Source organism: Atractosteus spatula, chromosome 3, assembly GCF_055471065.1.
Source record: "Atractosteus spatula isolate fAtrSpa1 chromosome 3, fAtrSpa1.hap1, whole genome shotgun sequence".
In the NCBI taxonomy this organism is placed as follows: Eukaryota; Metazoa; Chordata; class Actinopteri; order Semionotiformes; family Lepisosteidae; genus Atractosteus; species Atractosteus spatula.
In genome coordinates, this window is record NC_142708.1 from 69,376,184 (window position 1) to 69,399,769 (window position 23,586).

General features: G+C 46.9%; 4 protein-coding genes across 4 annotated transcripts; all 4 read left to right on the plus strand.

The window, feature by feature from the left end:
• Nucleotides 1–2,289: 2,289 nt before the first annotated feature.
• Nucleotides 2,290–4,333, plus strand: LOC148838497 (zona pellucida sperm-binding protein 3-like). Its single transcript, XM_088911203.1, has 9 exons — nucleotides 2,290–2,652; nucleotides 2,723–2,841; nucleotides 2,917–3,020; nucleotides 3,120–3,297; nucleotides 3,377–3,494; nucleotides 3,618–3,703; nucleotides 3,785–3,903; nucleotides 4,006–4,131; nucleotides 4,218–4,333. The coding sequence occupies exons 1-9, from the start codon at nucleotides 2,290–2,292 to the stop codon at nucleotides 4,331–4,333; spliced, it is 1,329 nt and encodes a 442-aa protein (XP_088767329.1).
• Nucleotides 4,334–14,057: 9,724 nt separating this feature from the next.
• LOC148838498 (zona pellucida sperm-binding protein 4-like) lies at nucleotides 14,058–15,988 on the plus strand. Its single transcript, XM_088911672.1, has 9 exons — nucleotides 14,058–14,271; nucleotides 14,347–14,534; nucleotides 14,612–14,709; nucleotides 14,795–14,922; nucleotides 15,000–15,189; nucleotides 15,277–15,424; nucleotides 15,501–15,576; nucleotides 15,665–15,787; nucleotides 15,852–15,988. The coding sequence occupies exons 1-9, from the start codon at nucleotides 14,058–14,060 to the stop codon at nucleotides 15,986–15,988; spliced, it is 1,302 nt and encodes a 433-aa protein (XP_088767798.1).
• Nucleotides 15,989–18,605: 2,617 nt separating this feature from the next.
• LOC148838499 (uncharacterized) lies at nucleotides 18,606–19,352 on the plus strand. Its single transcript, XM_088911005.1, has one exon. The coding sequence runs from the start codon at nucleotides 18,855–18,857 to the stop codon at nucleotides 19,296–19,298; it is 444 nt and encodes a 147-aa protein (XP_088767131.1). The 5' UTR covers nucleotides 18,606–18,854; the 3' UTR covers nucleotides 19,299–19,352.
• Nucleotides 19,353–19,858: 506 nt separating this feature from the next.
• Nucleotides 19,859–20,898, plus strand: LOC148838500 (zona pellucida sperm-binding protein 3-like). The gene is made up of 5 exons (XM_088911204.1): nucleotides 19,859–20,059; nucleotides 20,183–20,268; nucleotides 20,350–20,468; nucleotides 20,571–20,696; nucleotides 20,783–20,898. The coding sequence occupies exons 1-5, from the start codon at nucleotides 19,859–19,861 to the stop codon at nucleotides 20,896–20,898; spliced, it is 648 nt and encodes a 215-aa protein (XP_088767330.1).
• Nucleotides 20,899–23,586: the final 2,688 nt, after the last annotated feature.

Sequence of the window (23,586 nt, forward strand, 5' to 3'; positions counted from 1 at the left end):
GGTGGGGATCAGTGTTTTCCAATTTCATGTTCAAGTGCTTACCGGTGGGGGTGGGCCTGTGCAAAAGTGGGTGGCCTGGGCTCTAACTGGCGGTCCTGCCAGCATAGGGGCACCTCTCCAGCTTGAAGAACTGTAGCTTGTGGGGGGTGTACTTGGGCTCTCTTCTCTAGTTCCATCTAGGCTACACCCCTGCTCCCAGCTAGCTGGTTTAGCCTGCCCCCTATTTTGGGATGTCCAGTAGACGATGTGTTTATCCATCTGTAATGACTTGCCTGTTCACAAATTTGAGTCACGAGAGCAGTGGTCTCGTAGTGAAATACTCCTGTCAGTAGTGATAGCTGGAAGTGGGCTGCTATCTCATTAACCTGTTGCCTTCTATTCTTGACTGAGTATGTAGAGCTAGATTAATGCTGCCTGGTTAGTTCCCTCACTCGTTCACCTTAAGCAAATGGGCTGCCCGAAATCCAGACCAGCCCCGCTCTTTAATGTTTTGCCACAAGGGCAACATGTCTCATCTCATTTTGTGAGAACAAGATGCCTGTGATGAACGCTGGGGGCAGGAATGTCTCTGCATTACTTCCAACAATCATTGGCAGTGGTTGGCAGTTCTTTACCAGAGTCCTTACTAAGAATCCACGACTGCTTGTCTGTGTCCCTGAAAGCAGCTCAAGTGCCTTGCAGAAGTATTCAGACCCTTTACAAATGTTGCTGGGTAACAAATGGTCCTTGCACACCCTTTTCAAATCAGAATTTTTAATGCAACCTTACAGTGCCCTCCAGAATAATTATGATTTTTGCTCATCTTTACCAAGGGTGCCAATAATTCTGGAGGGCACAGTACATGCTCAAGCAGAGAATTGTTAAAGACAAAAATTACTTATTTGTTGGCAGATATCTGAACAAGTGTCAAAAACTGAAATGTGACGCATGACATCAGGATGACACACCATTACAGCAGAAACATAGCATGGAAACATTAAACAGGAAAGCTAGGCATATGTCTGTAACACCCCCACTGTATCGGAAATTCATTGTTTTCTTGGACCTCTTTACTGGATAAAAATGTTAGAAAATCTATAGATGGGTCACACAATTCCTATTACGCTACAAATGTATCTTTCGTGTGTAAAATACAGGTTTAAGCAAGAGAAATGGGCGACGCACAGTTGAGTTTCACAAGAAGAACTAATAATGAGTAGGATTTCTCAACAAGTCGTCTACACGAAACAACTTGAAAGCACAGAGCCCAACAGCGAGCGGGGACCAGCCGCTTCCTATCCCGACACACAACGGACCATTACACGTGCGGGGGGAGTTAGTTCGGCCGGTTCACCGTGACAGCACCTACACTATTTGGACGGTGGGGTGAAAATGGAGAGCTTGCAAACTCCCCCAAAAGAAACCGCACCACGAATCGAACCCAGGACCCCAGAGCTGCAACAAAGCCATGCTAACAGAGAAGCATGCGTGCAGCCCGTTTTTAATCTGTTGCAAACGATCAAGCGCGGCTGCTAATGGAAAGAGCAGCAACGCCAGGCGCCTGTTTCGCTCCTGGATCGGAAGGTGTGAGAACAGTTGTCTGCGCTCCGCGCGCGTCCGACATTTTCGCTGGGACAAAGCGTGTCTGCACTGCACGCAGATCCGGAGAAGGAAATATCACGTCGAGTTTCTCCCTTTTCACCACGGGGACATAGTTAAAACACGAAAGATGTCGTTTTAGGCTTTTAATTCTTGAAATCGTTCACCCAGCGCTTTTCCTCCAAATTGACCGGCGAAGCAGAAGAACATTCGAACGAAAACAAAGAAGGAGTTTTATCATTTACAAGACTGTAACTATACAATGGTCATTTTGACAGAAGGAGACATTCACAGTTTGAATTCAATAATAATCTTATAATTGATGTGAATTCAGACGTGTCGGGACCAGCTCTTATCTTATTCATTTTTTACATCTTGTCAGTAGCAACAGCTGTAACAGGAAATATTAGATACCGTGACCGCGAAATATAGCGGAGATCCTAGTTTCTAATATTCATTGTAAACAATCAGCAGTCTACTCAGGAGAAATTAGTCTCCGCGATCGTCCTCCGCTTTAACTACAATGGCTTTTCCACGGGGTTGATTCAATATCCTGTCCTCCTGCGTGTGAGCGGACAGAGTTCGGGTCCTCGTGAAAATCTTCACTCTGCGGACCTGAACGTCATCACGCGTGAAAGTCTGGGGGGCTTTAAAAGGAAGGAGCTCGCGAACAGCAGGTATCGTGGTTTTGCGAGTTGTTTTCATTTCAAGATGTGGTTTTCTAGTGGTCTTTCCTTTCGGCTGTTGACCTTGCTGTTCCTCGCAGTTCTGTGTGATGCTGCGCGATGGCGAGCCCGCGCTAACGTCCAATCCGGCGTCAGGCGCAAGGGGGTCGCCTTTCTGGACTCGCCTCTGCTGCCGCGGCAGCAGAAGCAGCAGGTTATCCGGGCTGTGTCGGCGCAGTGCGGGGAGAGTACGATCGTGGTGCAGGTCAAGACGGACCTGTTCGGCACCGGGCAGCTGATCAACGCCTCGGATCTCAGCCTGGGAGACTGTGCGGTCACCCGGCAGGACACCGCGGCGCAGCTCCTGATCTTCGAGGCTGAGCTGCAGGCGTGTCGCAGTGTGCTGAAGGTAAGTGGTTCTGCGGTTGGGCAGCTTCGGGTTCTCGGCTGTTGGGTGACTGGATCTGTGATCTGTCTAGACCGTGGATGAGCAACTGGTGTACAGCTTCTCTCTCAACTACACCCCGAAGCCGGTGGCCAACACCCCCATAGTGAGAACGAATGGCGCTGTTGTGGGTATCGAGTGTCACTACATGAGGTGAGTCCTGGAGGAGCAGCAGGGCTGAGTGCCTGGAGCTTGACTCCCTGCTGACACCTGCCTCCTGTCTGCTAGGCTCTACAATGTGAGCAGCAATGCCCTGAAGCCCACCTGGGTCCCCTACACCTCCACCAAGTCTGCTGAGGATCTGCTGGGCTTCTCCCTGAGCCTCATGAGTGGTAGGTCTCCCCCCGAGATGAAGCACGGTGCGACTGTACAGACAGTGCAGTTGGATCAATGGGATCTGTGCTTGAGATTGGGGTTCCTTTCCCATCCAGATGACTGGAGCTCCCAGAGGTCCTCCAATGTCTTCTACCTGGGGGACGTCCTGAACATCGAAGCCTCCGTCACCCAGGCCAACCACCAGCCCCTTCGGCTCTTTGTGGACAGCTGCGTGGCCACCTTGGTCCCTGACCAGACCTCCACCCCCAGCTACTCCTTCATTGCGAACTATGGGTGGGTGTGACCTCGGGTGGCTTGAGCTAGTGAACACTGCCTGCTGTCTCCAGTTCTACACTGCCTTCTCTCCTTTCAGGTGCCTGACTGATGCCAAATCCACAGGCTCCAGCTCGCAGTTCATGCCAAGAACCCAGGACACCAAGCTGCAGATGAAGCTGGATGCCTTCAGGTTCTATCAGGATGCCAGGAGCTCAGTGAGTACTTGATCCTGATCCCTTCTGCTTTCATGGGTTTGTGCCGGTTGTGAGAACAGCATGTCCATTACAAGCCCAAGATGGAGGCCTGGGTGTAGCTTGATCCACTCGTGCTCTTGGCAGATCTACATCACCTGCCACCTGAAGGTGACTCCTGCTTCCCAGAGTGTGGACCCCCTGAACAAGGACTGCTACACTGAGGGCAGCAGGTCAGTGAGGAGGCAGGGAGCTGCTGTGTCCAGCTGGTGCTCAGGTGAGGGAGCTGCTCTGACCCTGTGTCCCTGCTGTAGGTGGAGATCAGTGGATGGGAGTGACCAGGTCTGCAGCTGCTGTGACTCCAGCTGTGGGGCAACTGTACGATCCAGGTATTGGGGTGGCAGGAGCAGGAGGGACCTGGCTTCTACAGGGGGTAAGGCACCCTTGCTCTGCCACTCATGGCATGGATCTCCTCGGGAAAGTGGGGGGTCAAGCAGGGTGGTCTACAGCCGGGCTTGTCCTGCTCTTGTTGCAGCTCCTGAGTGGGAAGCTGATGCCACTGTTGGTCCCGTGTTTGTGCTGCAAGAGCAGGTTGCTGAGAGGCCAGTGGAGGCAGAAGGCCAGAGCTCCCAGCTAAGAGCAGAGGAGGACAAAGCCGCAGGTACTGGCAGGAGGTGCTGTCATGTCAGCTGGCCCCTCTCTGTGGCAGTGCCCGCTTGCTGAGGCTCCTCTGTGCTTTCTTTCCAGGCCTGCCTGTGGAGGCTGTGATCCTGGCTGGTGTGGCGACTGCTGTGGGGCTGGTCTGTGCTGCTCTGCTGGGGACAGTCCTGCACAGGAGGAAGCAACACAAACCCATGAACTGACCTGATGTGAATGAGGAATAAACTGGTTGCAAAGTGTCTCTTGTCATGAGCTGATTCTTGCTGTGCTGCAGGGGGGTCTGGATGGGTTGGGTATGCATGTGGTGCTGTCAAAGGCTCCTGCCACTCTTACTACAGCTAGTCCAGCAATCTGTTGCTGCGATTTGGAAGAACACCAGCTGTTCATGTTCCTGTGGGAGTCCCAGGCTTGTTCTTAGTATCTGCTTCATGGCAGAGGAGCAGGGACACAATCCTGTTTGCCTCCAGGAGAGATTCACCTGTGCTGGAGAACTTGTGCAATTTCCCCGTTCTCCTTGGCGAGAGCATTTTTAGGACTGTTTATGGTCCCTTTGCCCTTAGACTACCACATTAAAATGGTAATTTCTGTGGAACTACATGGGGACGCTAGGGACTGATATTCTTGTCTGAGCTGGTATCGATTTTTTTTTCTTACTTTTCCTAGGTGAAGTAGAATTTTATTCACAAATGGAAGCCGTATGATGTCTCCTGTATTACCTGCTTTTACTTGAAGTGGAATTACCCTTTAGGTACTACTTTAGGGCCATAACTGAGATGCTCTGTTCTAAGCATATTTTGCTCATCCTCACAACTGTGGAGGGAGGCAAAACAGCTTTTGGAAATACTAATTAAGTTAGACATCCTGCCCAGGTTAATGTAGTGTCTTGATCTCTTTAATTAATGTGCCATCCACCTCTACAGGTGGTGCTACTCTAGGTCCCCCTCATCATTCTCCAAACGTAGGGGGACACCACCCCTGCCATGGAGCCTGGAGCCCAGAGGAGCACCAAGGAATGAGTATGTGGCTTGTCTGGATACGGTGGAGTTGGGAAGATAATCCCATTTCTGTGTTAGTCTGTCCTTTTGCAGGTTTCTCTGCTCACATCCTGATCCAGGCTCGGTGGTGACTGCTGTGGGCCCTGTCTGCATTGCTGTGCTGTCAACTGTCCTGTCCAGGAGGCAGAACTAAGCAAAGCAATGACTTGATGAAACTAAATATTGCAGCACCACATGATGTATGTCTTTCCTATGGGTTGCTTATCCAGCTTTGATTACGACAATCTCTTATGAGTCTCCACTTGATACCTAATGCTTGAAATAGGCTTCCAGACATAATTTAGTTTGCTTACAGCTAGAAGCAAGGTTACTGTGTTATTGTGGGGGTCAAGTGCAGTATTTTCACCCCCCTTTCATAATGCCCTGATCACACTTACTGCAATGAAAACAACTGTTGGCAAGAGTTTGGATAGGCATGAGATTTGGCCTACTTTAATGAGGCTGGAAGTACCTGGCAGCTACAGTCAACAAGTTTAATGCCCTTTCTGCAGTGCACGTTTCCCCTGAAGTGCACAAATAGTAAGGGGATCTGACCCAAACATTCAGCAAGGCACCTTAGTACTAAATTCTGGGCTGCACTTGGTCATACTGCGAACATACTCTGTCCCTTTGATGGATTCTTGCACTTTGTCAATGCTGAGTAGCTGTCTCTGTAACCTTTGTAACCCAAATTGTCATGGAAATATAACTATCAAGGAAGCCACAAGAGAGAGTTCTCACCTGAGTAAGGTCTTTATTTCAATATTGCAATATTGGGAGCCCTGCTGCCACTTCGCAAAGTGCAACCAGAGACTCAATTTGTTACAAGCAATACAGGGTTTTTATAAGACGTTGCGCTGTAAAAAAGTTCAGTACTTGGTCCCTTCTAAAACTTCCCCTTTCCCTAAGACAAAACAGATTACATCATAGAGCGAGAGAAGAAGCACTAGATTTGTTATTCAAAGCTAATCAGTTACTTTCAGCTAATTCTAACGACCCAGACAGCATATATTGTTTTGGTACATTGTCTTCTAAACTAACCTAAACAGTGTACTTTGTTGACAAACTGTTTTCTAAAATTCTGCACGTACTGTAGCACAGCAATTACATCCTTGAAATATATTATCTAAAAGCACCAATATATTTTTTCCAAAGCTCTCTACATTTTTAAGAATCAATTTACTTATTAGATTTCCACTTCAATTCCCTCCTTTTTATTCTTGAAAATGATTAAAAGTTAGATTCTTCATATGGACTCCCAGGAGGCTCCCATACTTCGGATTCTTGCGTTCTTATCAGAACATACTGATGCGCAAACATATTCATTACCATATTTCAAAGCATTGGAATAATATATTTCGTACAGCAACACAAAAACAGGAAGACAAGTATCACAGCCCCTATAATCGGTGTTAGTAACTCCCCCCTGGCCCAAACAGTGATTCTAACCAGGAGAGAAATGGGTGAGGCTGTAGAATGAGGCATTAAAGCACATACATAACAAGATGCATTACATTTCTTTAACTTTACAGTATGATTTATAAATTTATACCACAAATTACTCCTATCCCCCTCATTATCAGTTGCATTCAGCCAGTTTGTATACAAAGAGGCTTCGCGTTTAGATTCTTCCTCTTTCTGGGCTTCTGGGTGACAGGCTTCCACATAAAAAGGAAAAAGGCTGTGCACATCAGTCCCAAGCAGGTGATCCCCATCTATCCCTGTGGAGACATCACTCCTGCTCTTTGCTCAGTTCGTTTGTGACCTTTTTACAGTGGGAAGCATGAATTCAGGGCACCTGGCACGGCCCCCTCCACCTGAGCGAACACCATTTCTTTTTCCTCAAGTCTTTCACCAGAATCCAGTCTCCTTATTCATGCGTTAGTTCTTACAGCACAGGTAAATCCCTGTGGGCTGGAGCCCAGCATTTTTCTTAGGGTTTTTTTTTTACAAGATTGGTCAACAGCTGGGTCACCTAAACAGCTGTCTATCACCCTAATAGAGAATGGCCTAAAACTGTGATTATAGCGAGGAGCATACAGTTATTTCCATTCTAATACATCTGAGTTACACTCAGACTAAAAGCAGGGCTATTTACCCATGCCAATAAACCTAAATAATCACCTCTATCAAAGGGGATTACTCCCATGAGCATCTTTTATAGCAATACAATCCCAACATGAGCTCTGATTATTATTTGTGGCTGACTGATAAAGTATTGATTCCATATCCCCATTTTATCAAAGTAAAGCTCCTTACACTTAACAGGTACACTGTCACCCCCCCTCAGGAAGCTCAACAAACACAGAAACAGTGACAATATAATAATTAATGTTCACTCAGTCTCTGGTGCAGTGGTTCGGTGTCGGCGCAATGCGTAGATCCAGCGATCTCATCCTGTCACTCAGATGGCAGAGTCGGTAGCCAGTTGCACTTGATATGGTCCTTCCCAGCAGGGTTGCAACATCTGGCAGGGTATATCTTCCTCACCACACCCACTCGCCAGGTATCAGGTCGTGTCTTCCCTCTACTGGAGGTCTCCAAGTGTCCAGCACCTGTTCACCAGCCCCGTGCACCACTTCAATTAACAACCTACAAAAAAACCTACAATACTACAATAGAGAATTAGCAAATTCAACAATCCATTAGCCAAATTCGTCCCTCCAGGAAGTTTCGTTGATTGGCTTGTGATGTTATCAAACAGGCTCTATTACACAGTTCTGTTTGATCCAGCCCGCATTCCATGGCGTTCCTTCAGTCTGATGTCTAGTCGATCTTTTAGAGTTCTGTTCCTTCATTCCACTGTTCCAGCAGACTGAGGGTGATCTCAGTCCATCTCACCCCGAATAATCCAGCCACAGCCTGTCCCTTGATCATAATACAAGCGGTAGGTCAGTGCCCACCGAGGGCTTATCTCCCTCATCAAGTGTTTGGTAGACACAGAGGCAGTGACAGCAACCCACTGGGAAAACAGATTATAAGAGCCAAGGTTTCTCTTGACAATTGTCAATTTGCCAGTGCATGAAAGGTTCCTCAGGAGCAGGCCTTTTGAGCTGTAGCACCCGCACCTGAACTGTAGCTGAGTTCCTTTGATAAGCATCACATTGAGATACCACATAAGTGGCTACTGCTTCAAACACGGTCCCCACCCAGGTATGGGTAACCGGCACACCATTTGACTCACACCCAGGTGTCCGACAGAGTGCATTTGTCGAGCTACAAAGGGCATTAGGCTCTGAGGGCATGCAGGGCGTCCAGTGTGCTGGCAGCACCACACTCTTTTCTAACCATGTCCTTTTCTCTGCTTTAGAGGCCTCAGCCTGAATATCCTGTAGCTGTCCCCTTTTCACCAACAGAGGTCTCACAGGGGTCTCAGACTCCTGTTCTACAAGTACTGCTCACCTGACAGCTACATCTGCAAAGTTGTTCCCTCGAGTTACTGGAAACATTTCTTTATTATGTGATTTACACTTTACCACAGCTACTTCAGTAAGCAGCTGCAAAGCTTCTAACAGTTCAGAGACAAACCCAGCATTCTTAACTGGAGTCCCTGCCATGTTGGGGAAATCCCTATTCCTTCACTGCCATCCAAAATTGTGGCATACACCAAATGTATATATACAGTCTATATAAATTGCTACAATTTTCCATTTAGCATATTTACAAGTTTCAATTAAATCTTTTCATTTGGTCTGCTAGTTCTACACCAGATTATTCACAGTTTATACAGCCAGGCAGGTAGCCTGCACAACACATAAACACGGCCCCTTGGCCACCGCATCAAGGGGTCCTGAATAATAATAACCCACCAGACGATGCCTATCTCCATGCTCCTGCACCAGCACAGCAGCTCACAACCCATTTCTTTCACTTACATACAGATTACATACAGATGATCCGTCTGAGGGAATCCAGTCCAGGGCCAGTGCCTGCAAGAAAGCTTGTCTCAAAACATTAAAAACAGTTTCTACTGCAGGGGTCAAGGCAATTTTATCTTTAGACTGCACTACCCCCCTTAAACCAATACGTCACTAGACAAGTTCGTTCTGAGAAGGCATTCACCCTGGCTTTACCACGTAGTTGGTTTTATACTCCTTTTTTTTCCAAGATCCAGTACTTGGAGTAGCCTGGCCTTATGGATTCCCTCATTAGGTAAAACAATCACAATATTACATAACTCTATTGAGTTAGGTTTACATAAATGCTATTTCATGCAGTAATTCCTTATAAAATGCTGCAGTCTGGGCCTAAAATAGGTCTGGGGTGTCCCCCACCCACATCAGTAGTTGAAACTGTACATCTTTTCCCAAGCAGACTGTGACAGCTTGTATCTGCTTTAAACACAACCCTTGCACTCCTTCTCCTGTAGCCTCCTGTTACCTGTTAGAAAACTTTATATCACATTTTTATGCTGTTTTAGTCTAAAAGCAGGACAGCTGTGCTCCTGTGTCCCCCAGTTACTGCACACTGTAAGATTATTTCACTTTTATTTCAATCCTGAGATAAATTTAGGAAGGCTACAGAGGGGTTTACTAGATTAAAACTGTTAGTTCACACACGGCTCTCGTTTCAGCTTCTGACATGTTCTTTAATTGTGAAATCAAGCCTCTTTCTTCCAATTTCTCCAAAAAACACTTTTTTTTTTAGTAACTGCACACCAGCTTATTAGTAGTTTTGTCTTTGGGGTTTTATATCTCGGTATAACATTAAAGTCGCACAATAATTTCGACAAACTGGCGGCTCCCCTTTCTCCTCCTTGGGAGTCTTTTTACCTCCCATTTGCAGCGCTCGCACTTCTGCATGCATGCTTCGCGAGTTATTAAATCAAATCTGTCTCCGCTCTCCGTAATATCAGGAAAGCATAGTTGTACATTCTTGGCAACATCAGGTTTTAACACATTCAAGTAAATTTGTTTTATTACTGTGGAAGTATCTTCATTCACTTCCTTTTCATCGGCTAACCCCGAGTATACTATCCATAAAGCTATAAACCTTTCTGTAAAATCTGAAAACATCCTCACTTCCTTCTGCTGACATGCTGTTACTTTTCTCTAATCAGTTTTCGGTGGGTAATGCTCTTTCAAAAATCTCCACACTGATTCCCACCCTTCTCCCAGATTCTCTCTCAAGGCGTTCTATTTCTTCTTTTGCTTTTTCTTTTTCTACATATACAACTTCGTTTCGTTCAGCCATTGCTTTTAGCTTTTCCATCAGGGATTTTTCCGTCTCATCTATGATATTCTGTTGAATTCTCAAATATTCCTCTTAATATTTTTATCCAAAGGTTCATACACTTTTCTACATTCCTGTTCAGCCTAAATTCCGTCTGACAGTCAATATTTCTTTTAAATTTCACTTTGGATTAATCTAACTTTTTTTCCCTTCACACCAAACCATTTTCACGTCTCCCACGCGCCCCGCGGAATCCCCCAGTCGAGACAAACTGACGAACTATCACAATTCGGGAACACGGACCAGGTTCCAAATCCTGGCTTTAAACACACAGTTGAATCGAGTTACCATTTTCGGCTCTTCTGCGAGTACAGTTCTAGTTACTACCTTCAGCCGTACTGCAGTCGTGTACCAGGATGCAACACCTGGATTTTTTCGCACGGGCAGGGCGAGATGCTATTCCTTCAGCAATCCCTCCTTTTCTACCCCACCTTCACAAAACAGACATCTAAAACACATACATCATGAACTCATTTTTCTGTTGTACTTGCTTCAGCTTCAGGAAAATCCTGAACCCACCACAGCAACATGGAGAGGACAAGGGACTTTTTAGAAAAGAGGAGTCCTTACCTCTTTTTAGAAGCGGCCGCCTATCTTTTCCTCTCCATGTCCGTGTGGTTTAATTTAGATGGATACTTCTTCATCATTTGGGTCATGTATCCGCCAATCTGCCTCCTCCTTTTTAGAGGACGTTGTAAACCTTTAGGAACAATATGATCTAGCAACAAGGTTATGTCACTGTAATTAGGCTTAAGACAATCAAGAACAAGGCTTGCCTTTCTTTTAAATTCTTTACGGTCACCAGGCAATTTAGGAAAAGACTTAACTAATGCAAATAATTCACTAGGAGACCAATGTCAATGTACATATGCTGGAGTTCCTTCTGGACCTGGAAAAGTGCACATTGGCATTTCACAAACAAGTGAAAAGGCTTTGGCTCCGGACCGCTTTCTAATTTCGGTGGAGACTTTTTCTTTTTAGTACGCATGGCCATGACTTAAGCTGCAGCTTGCTGTTCTTTACTTTCAAGACTAGTCTTTTTTGAAGCTTCCCATTATTTCTGTGATTCCTCTTTCCATTCCATAAGTTTTCCAATTCAATTTCTTTCCTTTCTTCTCCTTCTCTTCTAAGTTTCCCCTTCTTCAGGAAACTTCTTTTTCCTAATTCAACTTTCCTCTGTCCATTCTGATTCACTTACAAAGATCCTTCATAGTTATGGGCCCCTAATTATCATATATAAATTATGTGCAAGTTCCCTTACACCTATTACCCTAGCTTTACAGTTCATGAACATAAATTTCTTTTTTTACTCTAACCCAGGCTATAATTGTTTCTCTGAATTTTAATTTCCCATTTTTACCGATCGGTGCCTTACTTAGAACCTTATCACATTAACTACTCCGCAGAGCAAAAACCACACGTCTGTGTTAAGATAAGTTCTTTATATGAGTCCTGGACTCATCAAACCCGCGTGAGAACACCCCTGTGGCTCGCTTCTCAAACTATTAATTTTAAAGGATCACTTACTGACGTCAGACAGCTGCCAATTCTCCAGACGCGTCTCTGGAAGGATAAACAGTTTATCCTCCGAGGTTCGTCCAATTTGCTAAAATTGTCCGGGTCCGGATGGAGTTTCAGCAGCCGTTCGCGCTCAGGTTTGTGATATGACCTTTGTTCTAGATGTATAAACGTGGTCCTTAATTTGTCTAGAATGAAATTCTACTGTCTATGATATGTTCATTATACATAAATGGTTGGAGTTCTATCATACAGTAACTTTAGGGGACATCAAAGACCAGTGTAGAAGCTAGTAAACCAAGCCACTGATTTGGTTCCAAAATTTATTCTGAAAATATGTAGTTAAAATGCTACAATATTGTAAACTTCAACTACACATTCTAGTAACATGGCTATATATAGTAATTACATGAAGATGCCAATTATCTCCAAACCATATTTCAATCTGAATCCATTTTAAAATGTACAACTCCTCTATTTCCAAGAAAATATTACAGTATGAAGTTAAGAATTTGTACTGTCCACCATATGCAAAGCCCTGTCTAATTGTCCTAACTGTTAGAACCAGCAATTTATCCGTTTCAGTGTCCAGACTTCCAGGCCCCCTGCCTTGCATACGCATTCTTCAACTAATGCATTGTGTGCTCCTTTATTTCTTTTTCTGTTGCTGTTGGGTGGGACATCACCAGCGCAGCTAGAAGAAAATGTTATAATATTAGTACTCAAAGAAATGATGAATCTCTTCTTGAATATAATCTCAAAAAAGAACCATTAGGGTTTACTAAGCTCAAAGCTTAATCCTTGTATTCAATTTAGCTTGCATCATAGTAATTGAGCAATAAAGTCTGTCCTAATTAAAGAGCACCCAAAGTTTGAAAGTACAACATGGAATAAGAGCACCTTGAATTGCTCTAGAAAGATGTGTCTCCCAGGCCCCTCTTTTGTCGTTGATCTCTCCAGTTTGTGCCAGCGAAGTTGAATTCCATCATCAGCTCATTTGTTAGAAGTCTGAAAACCACATTCTCACTGAGCTTAGACATTTTTCAAGTGAGTTTCCATCCAACGTTTATTTACTCAAATATTTAGAATCGAATGTACTACTGTAATCCTTATTTTAAAAGACAATTTTGCACTTTTCTTAAAAAATAGAAAATCTATAGGCATTCAAACAATCAACATTTTACTTTTTTTTTCAGGCAGGTGGCAAAACCCCTGTGTGCAAAGCCGTGTAAATAAGGTACATACTGTGAAAATATAGTGATTTGGTCGACCCAGTCTTCCTCCGGGGTTTCAGCACAAAACGCTGAACTCTCGGTTTTAACCTTCTCCGCTGGCCGGGGTTCTAGCGGTCTTTCAAGAAAACATTCGCGCCAAACCAGTGGACGAATTCATGTTGAAATATTCTTACATCTCAGTTTTCTGCTCGTTGGGGAGAGTAATTAGCCAAACGATTCATTCTGTAGAAACGATTTTTAGTAATACAACGCAAAAACGCAGCATAATGTACTCCGCCTCTTTTCAATTAAAATTCGAATGAGCGTTAATAAATTAAACGCCTGGCCTCGAAAAATATTAATTGACGAGTATAAATGAATTATAGAAATAACGTTAGAGCCAAATCGATGTTAATCAGATGTTAAGACTTTTGTTGTGTTAAAATGAAAAAAGAAAACTTTTAAAAATAGGGCTATATTTTTTTCCCTTGTTTGCCATTATGGAAGAGAAAGAGCAACCCTGCAAGTGTTTCAAAGTTTACTAAGAAGATTAATAGAAATGAGAGAGTTCAAATGGATTTTTTGATTAGAAAACGTAATAAAGATTCATTACTTTGGAGGCATGTGTCGAGTGTCGACGATCGTTCCCCCCTCCTCTTTTTTGAAAAACAAAATATGGTCACCCTAACTAACAGACGCCATAAATATTTAGTTTTGAGTCAGACACATTAGTCTAACCCGCATGAGAGCTCGTTCCAGTCGAACAGGACGCTCCGCGATTAATCAGCTGACTCGGATGACGCTCTGAGTGTCCGAAGTCCTCGTGCGCGCGCTACAGCCCTCCAATCGCCGCCCTCAGCCAATCAGGGCGCAGCGAGTATTTCAGGAGCTGAGCGCCGCTTGGCTGCAATTCCTCGCCGAGTTTCACGATGGAGAAGTCAATGAGCAGAGGGAGGATGGGGTTGTGCCTTGTGTGGTTTTTGCTGGCGTTGGATTGTTCTTTAGCTCAGGTTCAGAAGTGCCTGGTTAATGACAGTGACAAGATAGCATGTGGTGACTTGACTATCGGTAAAAGCGACTGTGAAGCTAAAAATTGCTGCTTTGATCAGTCCAGCCGGAATCGCTGTTACTATGGGAATGATGGTGGGTTTTTGGATCTTGAGTGTCTTCGATGATGAGCTTAACAGGCTTGGTTTACCAGCTCTTGCTTTCCTCCAGTGACTGTCCAGTGCACCAGGGATGGCCAGTTTGTGGTGGTCGTGTCCAGGAATGCCACCAGCCCTCAGCTGAGCCTGGATTCAGTCAGCCTGCAGGCGGGCAGGAGTGCCCCCTGTGGCCCTGTTAGCACCACCGCTGGCTTTGCCATGTTCCGGTTCCCAGTCAGTGCCTGTGGCACCAGCATGAAGGTGAGGGGCTTGATCCTTCAGCTGAGGATGATGTTCCCGTAGTGGTTCCTGACCTTGTTCATGTGTCCTTCCTCCAGATTGAAGGTGGTGCTGTGGTGTATGAGAACATGATGTCCTCAACCTTTGCTGTGATTGGGGGACCTGCTGGCTCCATCACAAGGGACAGCTTCTACAAGTGAGTGAGCAGCTGCTGCTTCCCAAAGTGTTCCGGTCTTGCCAGGTCCTGTCTGGATCCCATGACTGCCTGCTTCTCTCTCTAGGCTGTTCTTCCAGTGCAGGTATGCAAATGATGAACTTGTTCCAGTGCAGGCTGTGGTCTACACGGTCTCCCCACCCCCTCCAGCAGTGTCTCCAGGACCTCTCCGTGTGGAGCTCAGGATTGCAAGAGGTAGCTGTCAGGCCTTGGGCTGTGTGAGCCGAGTGTGTGGGGCTCCTGCTGAACCCCGCTGCTGCTCTCGTCCTCAGGAGAGCTGTATGACTCCTACTACAGTGACCTGGACTACCCTGTGACCAAGGTGCTGCGGGATCCTGTGTATGTGGAGGTCCACATCTTGAACAGGACTGACCCCAACATTGTCCTGACCCTGGGGGACTGCTGGGCCACTTCCACTCCCAGTCCTCTCAGCCAGCCCAGCTGGAGCCTTCTGGTTGCTGGGTAACCTGACCCCTGTGGCTCCGACTGGCTTGTCTCAGTAGTGTCCCCTTGTGGCAGGGCTCACCCTCCCTGTTGCTGTCCTTGCAGGTGTCCCTACGGAGGTGACAACTACCAGACCACCTTGATCCCTGTGGGTGGCTCCTCAGGGCTGCCGTACCCAACGCACTACCAGCGCTTCATGATTCAGATGTTCACTTTTGTGGATCCTGCCTCTCGGGTGCCTCTGATGGAGAAGGTAGGGAGCAGCTTGTGGGGAAGGAGGTGGTGGCTGGTCCTGGGCTGTGCAGTGACCCTTGCTGTGCTCTCTCCAGGTGTTCATCCACTGTAGTGCGGCAGTGTGCCAGCCGACTGCTACTGACCGCTGTGTGCCCACCTGTGGCAGGAGGAGTGAGTTCTCTCGGGATGGACAGTTGTGTGCGCGCGCCAGTCAGCTGTGTGTATCCTTTCCTCATGCTGGTGTCCTGTCCTCTTGCAGGAAGAGCTGTTGCTCAAATGGCCCAGGACTCCTCCAGAGAAACTGCACTGGTGTCCAGTGGGGAAGTGATCCTGGTTGGGTCTGAGCTTCCAGCTCTGGGTCAACTGGATTCCCATGTTGAAGGTGAGGGAGGGGGTTGGAGGCCGAGTGTCTGATCCTGTTCCCCGTGTCTGACCCCTGACTAAAGCTCTTCTCTCCGCAGCACCCCGGTTCCTGGGCTATGGGCTGCTGGTAGTCGCTGCCTCCACTGTGCTTGTGGTCTCTTCTCTGGTGCTGGTGGCTGTGTGGAGATCTAGACCTCAGATCCAGAATACCAAGCTGTGAATGGAGTGTGAATAAAGGCTTTGCGCTGATCTCTACTCATCGTGGCTTAGTATTGTTTTAGTGTGTTCCTTGTGGCTATCATGGTGGCAGTGTTGATACCTCCATGTGGTATGTTGGTGATGGTGAGCTTCTAGCTTCTTTGGGAAAGAGGTGGATCTGCCTAGGTTTTTGACACCCAACTAAGCTTCCTTTCCACATTTGGCTAATTGGTGTAATTCCTTCTCTTCCTTTTTTTTTATTACCCATGATTTCTACTTGCTTGACCACTGCCTGTAGTTAAAGAACAGACAAGCATGGCTATATACCACCTCCTTGATGCCCCTTCCAGTCCCTGTGGATTTCAGTATCAATCCCAGCTCTTCTGTATTCCCTCTGCAATACCTTCTTGTGAGCTCTCTTCCCAAAATGTACTGATTGTGGGAGAGTTCCATCATTCTCTTTAATCCTACTGTACTAAGTACTTAGTGTGTGTAGGGGTAGTCATGCACAACTGCATCACCCCTTGTTTACATCCTATGTGCCTGCACCTACTTGCTTTAGCTCTTCCAGCATGCTCAGAAGAAGCTGGAAGAGTCTGGGTGGGGATCAGTGTTTTCCAATTTCATGTTCAAGTGCTTACCGGTGGGGGTGGGCCTGTGCAAAAGTGGGTGGCCTGGGCTCTAACTGGCGGTCCTGCCAGCATAGGGGCACCTCTCCAGCTTGAAGAACTGTAGCTTGTGGGGGGTGTACTTGGGCTCTCTTCTCTAGTTCCATCTAGGCTACACCCCTGCTCCCAGCTAGCTGGTTTAGCCTGCCCCCTATTTTGGGATGTCCAGTAGACGATGTGTTTATCCATCTGTAATGACTTGCCTGTTCACAAATTTGAGTCACGAGAGCAGTGGTCTCGTAGTGAAATACTCCTGTCAGTAGTGATAGCTGGAAGTGGGCTGCTATCTCATTAACCTGTTGCCTTCTATTCTTGACTGAGTATGTAGAGCTAGATTAATGCTGCCTGGTTAGTTCCCTCACTCGTTCACCTTAAGCAAATGGGCTGCCCGAAATCCAGACCAGCCCCGCTCTTTAATGTTTTGCCACAAGGGCAACATGTCTCATCTCATTTTGTGAGAACAAGATGCCTCTGATGAACGCTGGGGGCAGGAATGTCTCTGCATTACTTCCAACAATCATTGGCAGTGGTTGGCAGTTCTTTACCAGAGTCCTTACTAAGAATCCACGACTGCTTGTCTGTGTCCCTGAAAGCAGCTCAAGTGCCTTGCAGAAGTATTCAGACCCTTTACAAATGTTGCTGGGTAACAAATGGTCCTTGCACACCCTTTTCAAATCAGAATTTTTAATGCAACCTTACAGTGCCCTCCAGAATAATTATGATTTTTGCTCATCTTTACCAAGGGTGCCAATAATTCTGGAGGGCACAGTACATGCTCAAGCAGAGAATTGTTAAAGACAAAAATTACTTATTTGTTGGCAGATATCTGAACAAGTGTCAAAAACTGAAATGTGACGCATGACATCAGGATGACACACCATTACAGCAGAAACATAGCATGGAAACATTAAACAGGAAAGCTAGGCATATGTCTGTAACACCCCCACTGTATCGGAAATTCATTGTTTTCTTGGACCTCTTTACTGGATAAAAATGTTAGAAAATCTATAGATGGGTCACACAATTCCTATTACGCTACAAATGTATCTTTCGTGTGTAAAATACAGGTTTAAGCAAGAGAAATGGGCGACGCACAGTTGAGTTTCACAAGAAGAACTAATAATGAGTAGGATTTCTCAACAAGTCGTCTACACGAAAGAACTTGAAAGCACAGAGCCCAACAGCGAGCGGGGACCAGCCGCTTCCTATCCCGACACACAACGGACCATTACACGTGCGGGGGGAGTTAGTTCGGCCGGTTCACCGTGACAGCACCTACACTATTTGGACGGTGGGGTGAAAATGGAGAGCTTGCAAACTCCCCCAAAAGAAACCGCACCACGAATCGAACCCAGGACCCCAGAGCTGCAACAAAGCCATGCTAACAGAGAAGCATGCGTGCAGCCCGTTTTTAATCTGTTGCAAACGATCAAGCGCGGCTGCTAATGGAAAGAGCAGCAACGCCAGGCGCCTGTTTCGCTCCTGGATCGGAAGGTGTGAGAACAGTTGTCTGCGCTCTGCGCGCGTCCGACATTTTCGCTGGGACAAAGCGTGTCTGTACTGCACGCAGATCCGGAGAAGGAAATATCACGTCGAGTTTCTCCCTTTTCACCACAGGGACATAGTTAAAACACGAAAGATGTCGTTTTAGGCTTTTAATTCTTGAAATCGTTCACCCAGCGCTTTTCCTCCAAATTGACCGGCGAAGCAGAAGAACATTCGAACGAAAACAAAGAAGGAGTTTTATCATTTACAAGACTGTAACTATACAATGGTCATTTTGACAGAAGGAGACATTCACAGTTTGAATTCAATAATAATCTTATAATTGATGTGAATTCAGACGTGTCGGGACCAGCTCTTATCTTATTCATTTTTTACATCTTGTCAGTAGCAACAGCTGTAACAGGAAATATTAGATACCGTGACCGCGAAATATAGCGGAGATCCTAGTTTCTAATATTCATTGTAAACAATCAGCAGTCTACTCAGGAGAAATTAGTCTCCGCGATCGTCCTCCGCTTTAACTACAATGGCTTTTCCACGGGGTTGATTCAATATCCTGTCCTCCTGCGTGTGAGCGGACAGAGTTCGGGTCCTCGTGAAAATCTTCACTCTGCGAACCTGAACGTCATCACGCGTGAAAGTCTGGGGGGCTTTAAAAGGAAGGAGCTCGCGAACAGCAGGTATCGTGGTTTTGCGAGTTGTTTTCATTTCAAGATGTGGTTTTCTAGTGGTCTTTCCTTTCGGCTGTTGACCTTGCTGTTCCTCGCAGTTCTGTGTGATGCTGCGCGATGGCGAGCCCGCGCTAACGTCCAATCCGGCGTCAGGCGCAAGGGGGTCGCCTTTCTGGACTCGCCTCTGCTGCCGCGGCAGCAGAAGCAGCAGGTTATCCGGGCTGTGTCGGCGCAGTGCGGGGAGAGTACGATCGTGGTGCAGGTCAAGACGGACCTGTTCGGCACCGGGCAGCTGATCAACGCCTCGGATCTCAGCCTGGGAGACTGTGCGGTCACCCGGCAGGACACCGCGGCGCAGCTCCTGATCTTCGAGGCTGAGCTGCAGGCGTGTCGCAGTGTGCTGAAGGTAAGTGGTTCTGCGGTTGGGCAGCTTCGGGTTCTCGGCTGTTGGGTGACTGGATCTGTGATCTGTCTAGACCGTGGATGAGCAACTGGTGTACAGCTTCTCTCTCAACTACACCCCGAAGCCGGTGGCCAACACCCCCATAGTGAGAACGAATGGCGCTGTTGTGGGTATCGAGTGTCACTACATGAGGTGAGTCCTGGAGGAGCAGCAGGGCTGAGTGCCTGGAGCTTGACTCCCTGCTGACACCTGCCTCCTGTCTGCTAGGCTCTACAATGTGAGCAGCAATGCCCTGAAGCCCACCTGGGTCCCCTACACCTCCACCAAGTCTGCTGAGGATCTGCTGGGCTTCTCCCTGAGCCTCATGAGTGGTAGGTCTCCCCCCGAGATGAAGCACGGTGCGACTGTACAGACAGTGCAGTTGGATCAATGGGATCTGTGCTTGAGATTGGGGTTCCTTTCCCATCCAGATGACTGGAGCTCCCAGAGGTCCTCCAATGTCTTCTACCTGGGGGACGTCCTGAACATCGAAGCCTCCGTCACCCAGGCCAACCACCAGCCCCTTCGGCTCTTTGTGGACAGCTGCGTGGCCACCTTGGTCCCTGACTAGACCTCCACCCCCAGCTACTCCTTCATTGCGAACTATGGGTGGGTGTGACCTCGGGTGGCTTGAGCTAGTGAACACTGCCTGCTGTCTCCAGTTCTACACTGCCTTCTCTCCTTTCAGGTGCCTGACTGATGCCAAATCCACAGGCTCCAGCTCGCAGTTCATGCCAAGAACCCAGGACACCAAGCTGCAGATGAAGCTGGATGCCTTCAGGTTCTATCAGGATGCCAGGAGCTCAGTGAGTACTTGATCCTGATCCCTTCTGCTTTCATGGGTTTGTGCCGGTTGTGAGAACAGCATGTCCATTACAAGCCCAAGATGGAGGCCTGGGTGTAGCTTGATCCACTCGTGCTCTTGGCAGATCTACATCACCTGCCACCTGAAGGTGACTCCTGCTTCCCAGAGTGTGGACCCCCTGAACAAGGACTGCTACACTGAGGGCAGCAGGTCAGTGAGGAGGCAGGGAGCTGCTGTGTCCAGCTGGTGCTCAGGTGAGGGAGCTGCTCTGACCCTGTGTCCCTGCTGTAGGTGGAGATCAGTGGATGGGAGTGACCAGGTCTGCAGCTGCTGTGACTCCAGCTGTGGGGCAACTGTACGATCCAGGTATTGGGGTGGCAGGAGCAGGAGGGACCTGGCTTCTACAGGGGGTAAGGCACCCTTGCTCTACCACTCATGGCATGGATCTCCTCGGGAAAGTGGGGGGTCAAGCAGGGTGGTCTACAGCCGGGCTTGTCCTGCTCTTGTTGCAGCTCCTGAGTGGGAAGCTGATGCCACTGTTGGTCCCGTGTTTGTGCTGCAAGAGCAGGTTGCTGAGAGGCCAGTGGAGGCAGAAGGCCAGAGCTCCCAGCTAAGAGCAGAGGAGGACAAAGCCGCAGGTACTGGCAGGAGGTGCTGTCATGTCAGCTGGCCCCTCTCTGTGGCAGTGCCCGCTTGCTGAGGCTCCTCTGTGCTTTCTTTCCAGGCCTGCCTGTGGAGGCTGTGATCCTGGCTGGTGTGGCGACTGCTGTGGGGCTGGTCTGTGCTGCTCTGCTGGGGACAGTCCTGCACAGGAGGAAGCAACACAAACCCATGAACTGACCTGATGTGAATGAGGAATAAACTGGTTGCAAAGTGTCTCTTGTCATGAGCTGATTCTTGCTGTGCTGCAGGGGGGTCTGGATGGGTTGGGTATGCATGTGGTGCTGTCAAAGGCTCCTGCCACTCTTACTACAGCTAGTCCAGCAATCTGTTGCTGCGATTTGGAAGAACACCAGCTGTTCATGTTCCTGTGGGAGTCCCAGGCTTGTTCTTAGTATCTGCTTCATGGCAGAGGAGCAGGGACACAATCCTGTTTGCCTCCAGGAGAGATTCACCTGTGCTGGAGAACTTGTGCAATTTCCCCGTTCTCCTTGGCGAGAGCATTTTTAGGACTGTTTATGGTCCCTTTGCCCTTAGACTACCACATTAAAATGGTAATTTCTGTGGAACTACATGGGGACGCTAGGGACTGATATTCTTGTCTGAGCTGGTATCGATTTTTTTTTCTTACTTTTCCTAGGTGAAGTAGAATTTTATTCACAAATGGAAGCCGTATGATGTCTCCTGTATTACCTGCTTTTACTTGAAGTGGAATTACCCTTTAGGTACTACTTTAGGGCCATAACTGAGATGCTCTGTTCTAAGCATATTTTGCTCATCCTCACAACTGTGGAGGGAGGCAAAACAGCTTTTGGAAATACTAATTAAGTTAGACATCCTGCCCAGGTTAATGTAGTGTCTTGATCTCTTTAATTAATGTGCCATCCACCTCTACAGGTGGTGCTACTCTAGGTCCCCCTCATCATTCTCCAAACGTAGGGGGACACCACCCCTGCCATGGAGCCTGGAGCCCAGAGGAGCACCAAGGAATGAGTATGTGGCTTGTCTGGATACGGTGGAGTTGGGAAGATAATCCCATTTCTGTGTTAGTCTGTCCTTTTGCAGGTTTCTCTGCTCACATCCTGATCCAGGCTCGGTGGTGACTGCTGTGGGCCCTGTCTGCATTGCTGTGCTGTCAACTGTCCTGTCCAGGAGGCAGAACTAAGCAAAGCAATGACTTGATGAAACTAAATATTGCAGCACCACATGATGTATGTCTTTCCTATGGGTTGCTTATCCAGCTTTGATTACGACAATCTCTTATGAGTCTCCACTTGATACCTAATGCTTGAAATAGGCTTCCAGACATAATTTAGTTTGCTTACAGCTAGAAGCAAGGTTACTGTGTTATTGTGGGGGTCAAGTGCAGTATTTTCACCCCCCTTTCATAATGCCCTGATCACACTTACTGCAATGAAAACAGCTGTTGGCAAGAGTTTGGATAGGCATGAGATTTGGCCTACTTTAATGAGGCTGGAAGTACCTGGCAGCTACAGTCAACAAGTTTAATGCCCTTTCTGCAGTGCACGTTTCCCCTGAAGTGCACAAATAGTAAGGGGATCTGACCCAAACATTCAGCAAGGCACCTTAGTACTAAATTCTGGGCTGCACTTGGTCATACTGTGAACATACTCTGTCCCTTTGATGGATTCTTGCACTTTGTCAATGCTGAGTAGCTGTCTCTGTAACCTTTGTTCTGGAGGTCATATCTGTAGTCCTTAAGGAGCAGTGACCAACCAAGCATGTTGTAGGATTCTATTCTCCATGTACTAGACTTCTCTAAGACCAGGGATGACTATTCAGACTGTAATACAGAACATTGGAAGTGGTACCTTCTCGAGTGCAGCCACGCAATATGGTGTTAAATCGGAGTCAATATGAGTGAAGCTAATAGTCTTCCTCAGCTGGGTACAGGTCAGTGATAAAACTATTGAGGATCTTGGCATGGGAATCCTTTCTATATTTGGAGGTCTTCAATCTCAAACATGGAGTTTAGAATGTTTTCCTGACCCATTGAAATGGTTGTATAATGAACACAAATTAAAGAGCAACACTCACATTTGATATATTCTGGTGGGCATCTGTGCCCTTGGAAATCCATCACAGTGTGCAGTTGTTGTCCATGGACATGCTTTTTAGTGTCCTATTTTTCATGGTAGTATTTCTCATTACTCTGCTGTGTGATGTGTGCAGTATAACTGTTCTACACCAAAGCACCACCTTCAGTCTGGAGGAAAGCAGTGTTTCATGTTAAAATAAGAGGATGTTACTCTCCTGATGTTCAGCAGGTGTCAGTATTCTTGCAGCATGCATGCACTGTTCCATGTTCACCACATGTGTCTTAAACTAGGGGCCTCAGGCTGAATTCACGAAAGGCTGAATGCCTCCTGATTTTGATTCCAATATGAGTAGTCAGTTATACAGTTAACCCAATTATTTTCATAGACTTGTAGAGGAATTCTTTGAGGGCGTTTTACACTTGGTTGCCCAAAACATTCACTTCACTAAAGGACCAGTAACTGTGCTTACAAAACAACTTGGGGGTTAGAACTAACACCATTAGGAAGTTAATAAACATTTGGGCCAATTCTGTAACTGAGAGTGCAAGCCTGGAACAATTCCAGAAACTAGGTTTTCCGGAAACTGAGTTTTAGACCCCATATTAAGCACAGCACACGTTTCTGAGCTCGTACTGTAGATGTTTAGTACAGAAGGCAGTGTTTAAAATAAGGAGACCCGCATTTACTGTAAATGGTTTAACGTTATTCATGAGAACAGCATTATCCAGGAATTAACAATTAAGCTGCTGTCCGGAAGACAGCGATGTTAAACGACAAAATTTATTAACAAAAGCTGTGAACGGAACCT

What these genes read in the sequence shown, in the direction of transcription:
- LOC148838497 (XM_088911203.1), top strand. Translation starts at nt 2,290, where the DNA reads ATGTGGTTTTCTAGTGGTCTTTCCTTTCGGCTGTTGACCTTGCTGTTC. An exon ending in TCCTTCATTGCGAACTATGG is followed by an intron (nt 3,298 to 3,376) that starts GTGGGTGTGACC and finishes CTCTCCTTTCAG; the next exon opens with GTGCCTGACTGATGCCAAAT. An exon ending in AGAGGAGGACAAAGCCGCAG is followed by an intron (nt 4,132 to 4,217) that starts GTACTGGCAGGA and finishes CTTTCTTTCCAG; the next exon opens with GCCTGCCTGTGGAGGCTGTG.
- LOC148838498 (XM_088911672.1), top strand. Translation starts at nt 14,058, where the DNA reads ATGGAGAAGTCAATGAGCAGAGGGAGGATGGGGTTGTGCCTTGTGTGG. An exon ending in GGGTGCCTCTGATGGAGAAG is followed by an intron (nt 15,425 to 15,500) that starts GTAGGGAGCAGC and finishes TGCTCTCTCCAG; the next exon opens with GTGTTCATCCACTGTAGTGC. An exon ending in GCCCACCTGTGGCAGGAGGA is followed by an intron (nt 15,577 to 15,664) that starts GTGAGTTCTCTC and finishes GTCCTCTTGCAG; the next exon opens with GAAGAGCTGTTGCTCAAATG.
- LOC148838499 (XM_088911005.1), top strand. Translation starts at nt 18,855, where the DNA reads ATGTGGTTTTCTAGTGGTCTTTCCTTTCGGCTGTTGACCTTGCTGTTC.
- LOC148838500 (XM_088911204.1), top strand. Translation starts at nt 19,859, where the DNA reads ATGGGTGGGTGTGACCTCGGGTGGCTTGAGCTAGTGAACACTGCCTGC. An exon ending in GGACCTGGCTTCTACAGGGG is followed by an intron (nt 20,469 to 20,570) that starts GTAAGGCACCCT and finishes CTCTTGTTGCAG; the next exon opens with CTCCTGAGTGGGAAGCTGAT. An exon ending in AGAGGAGGACAAAGCCGCAG is followed by an intron (nt 20,697 to 20,782) that starts GTACTGGCAGGA and finishes CTTTCTTTCCAG; the next exon opens with GCCTGCCTGTGGAGGCTGTG.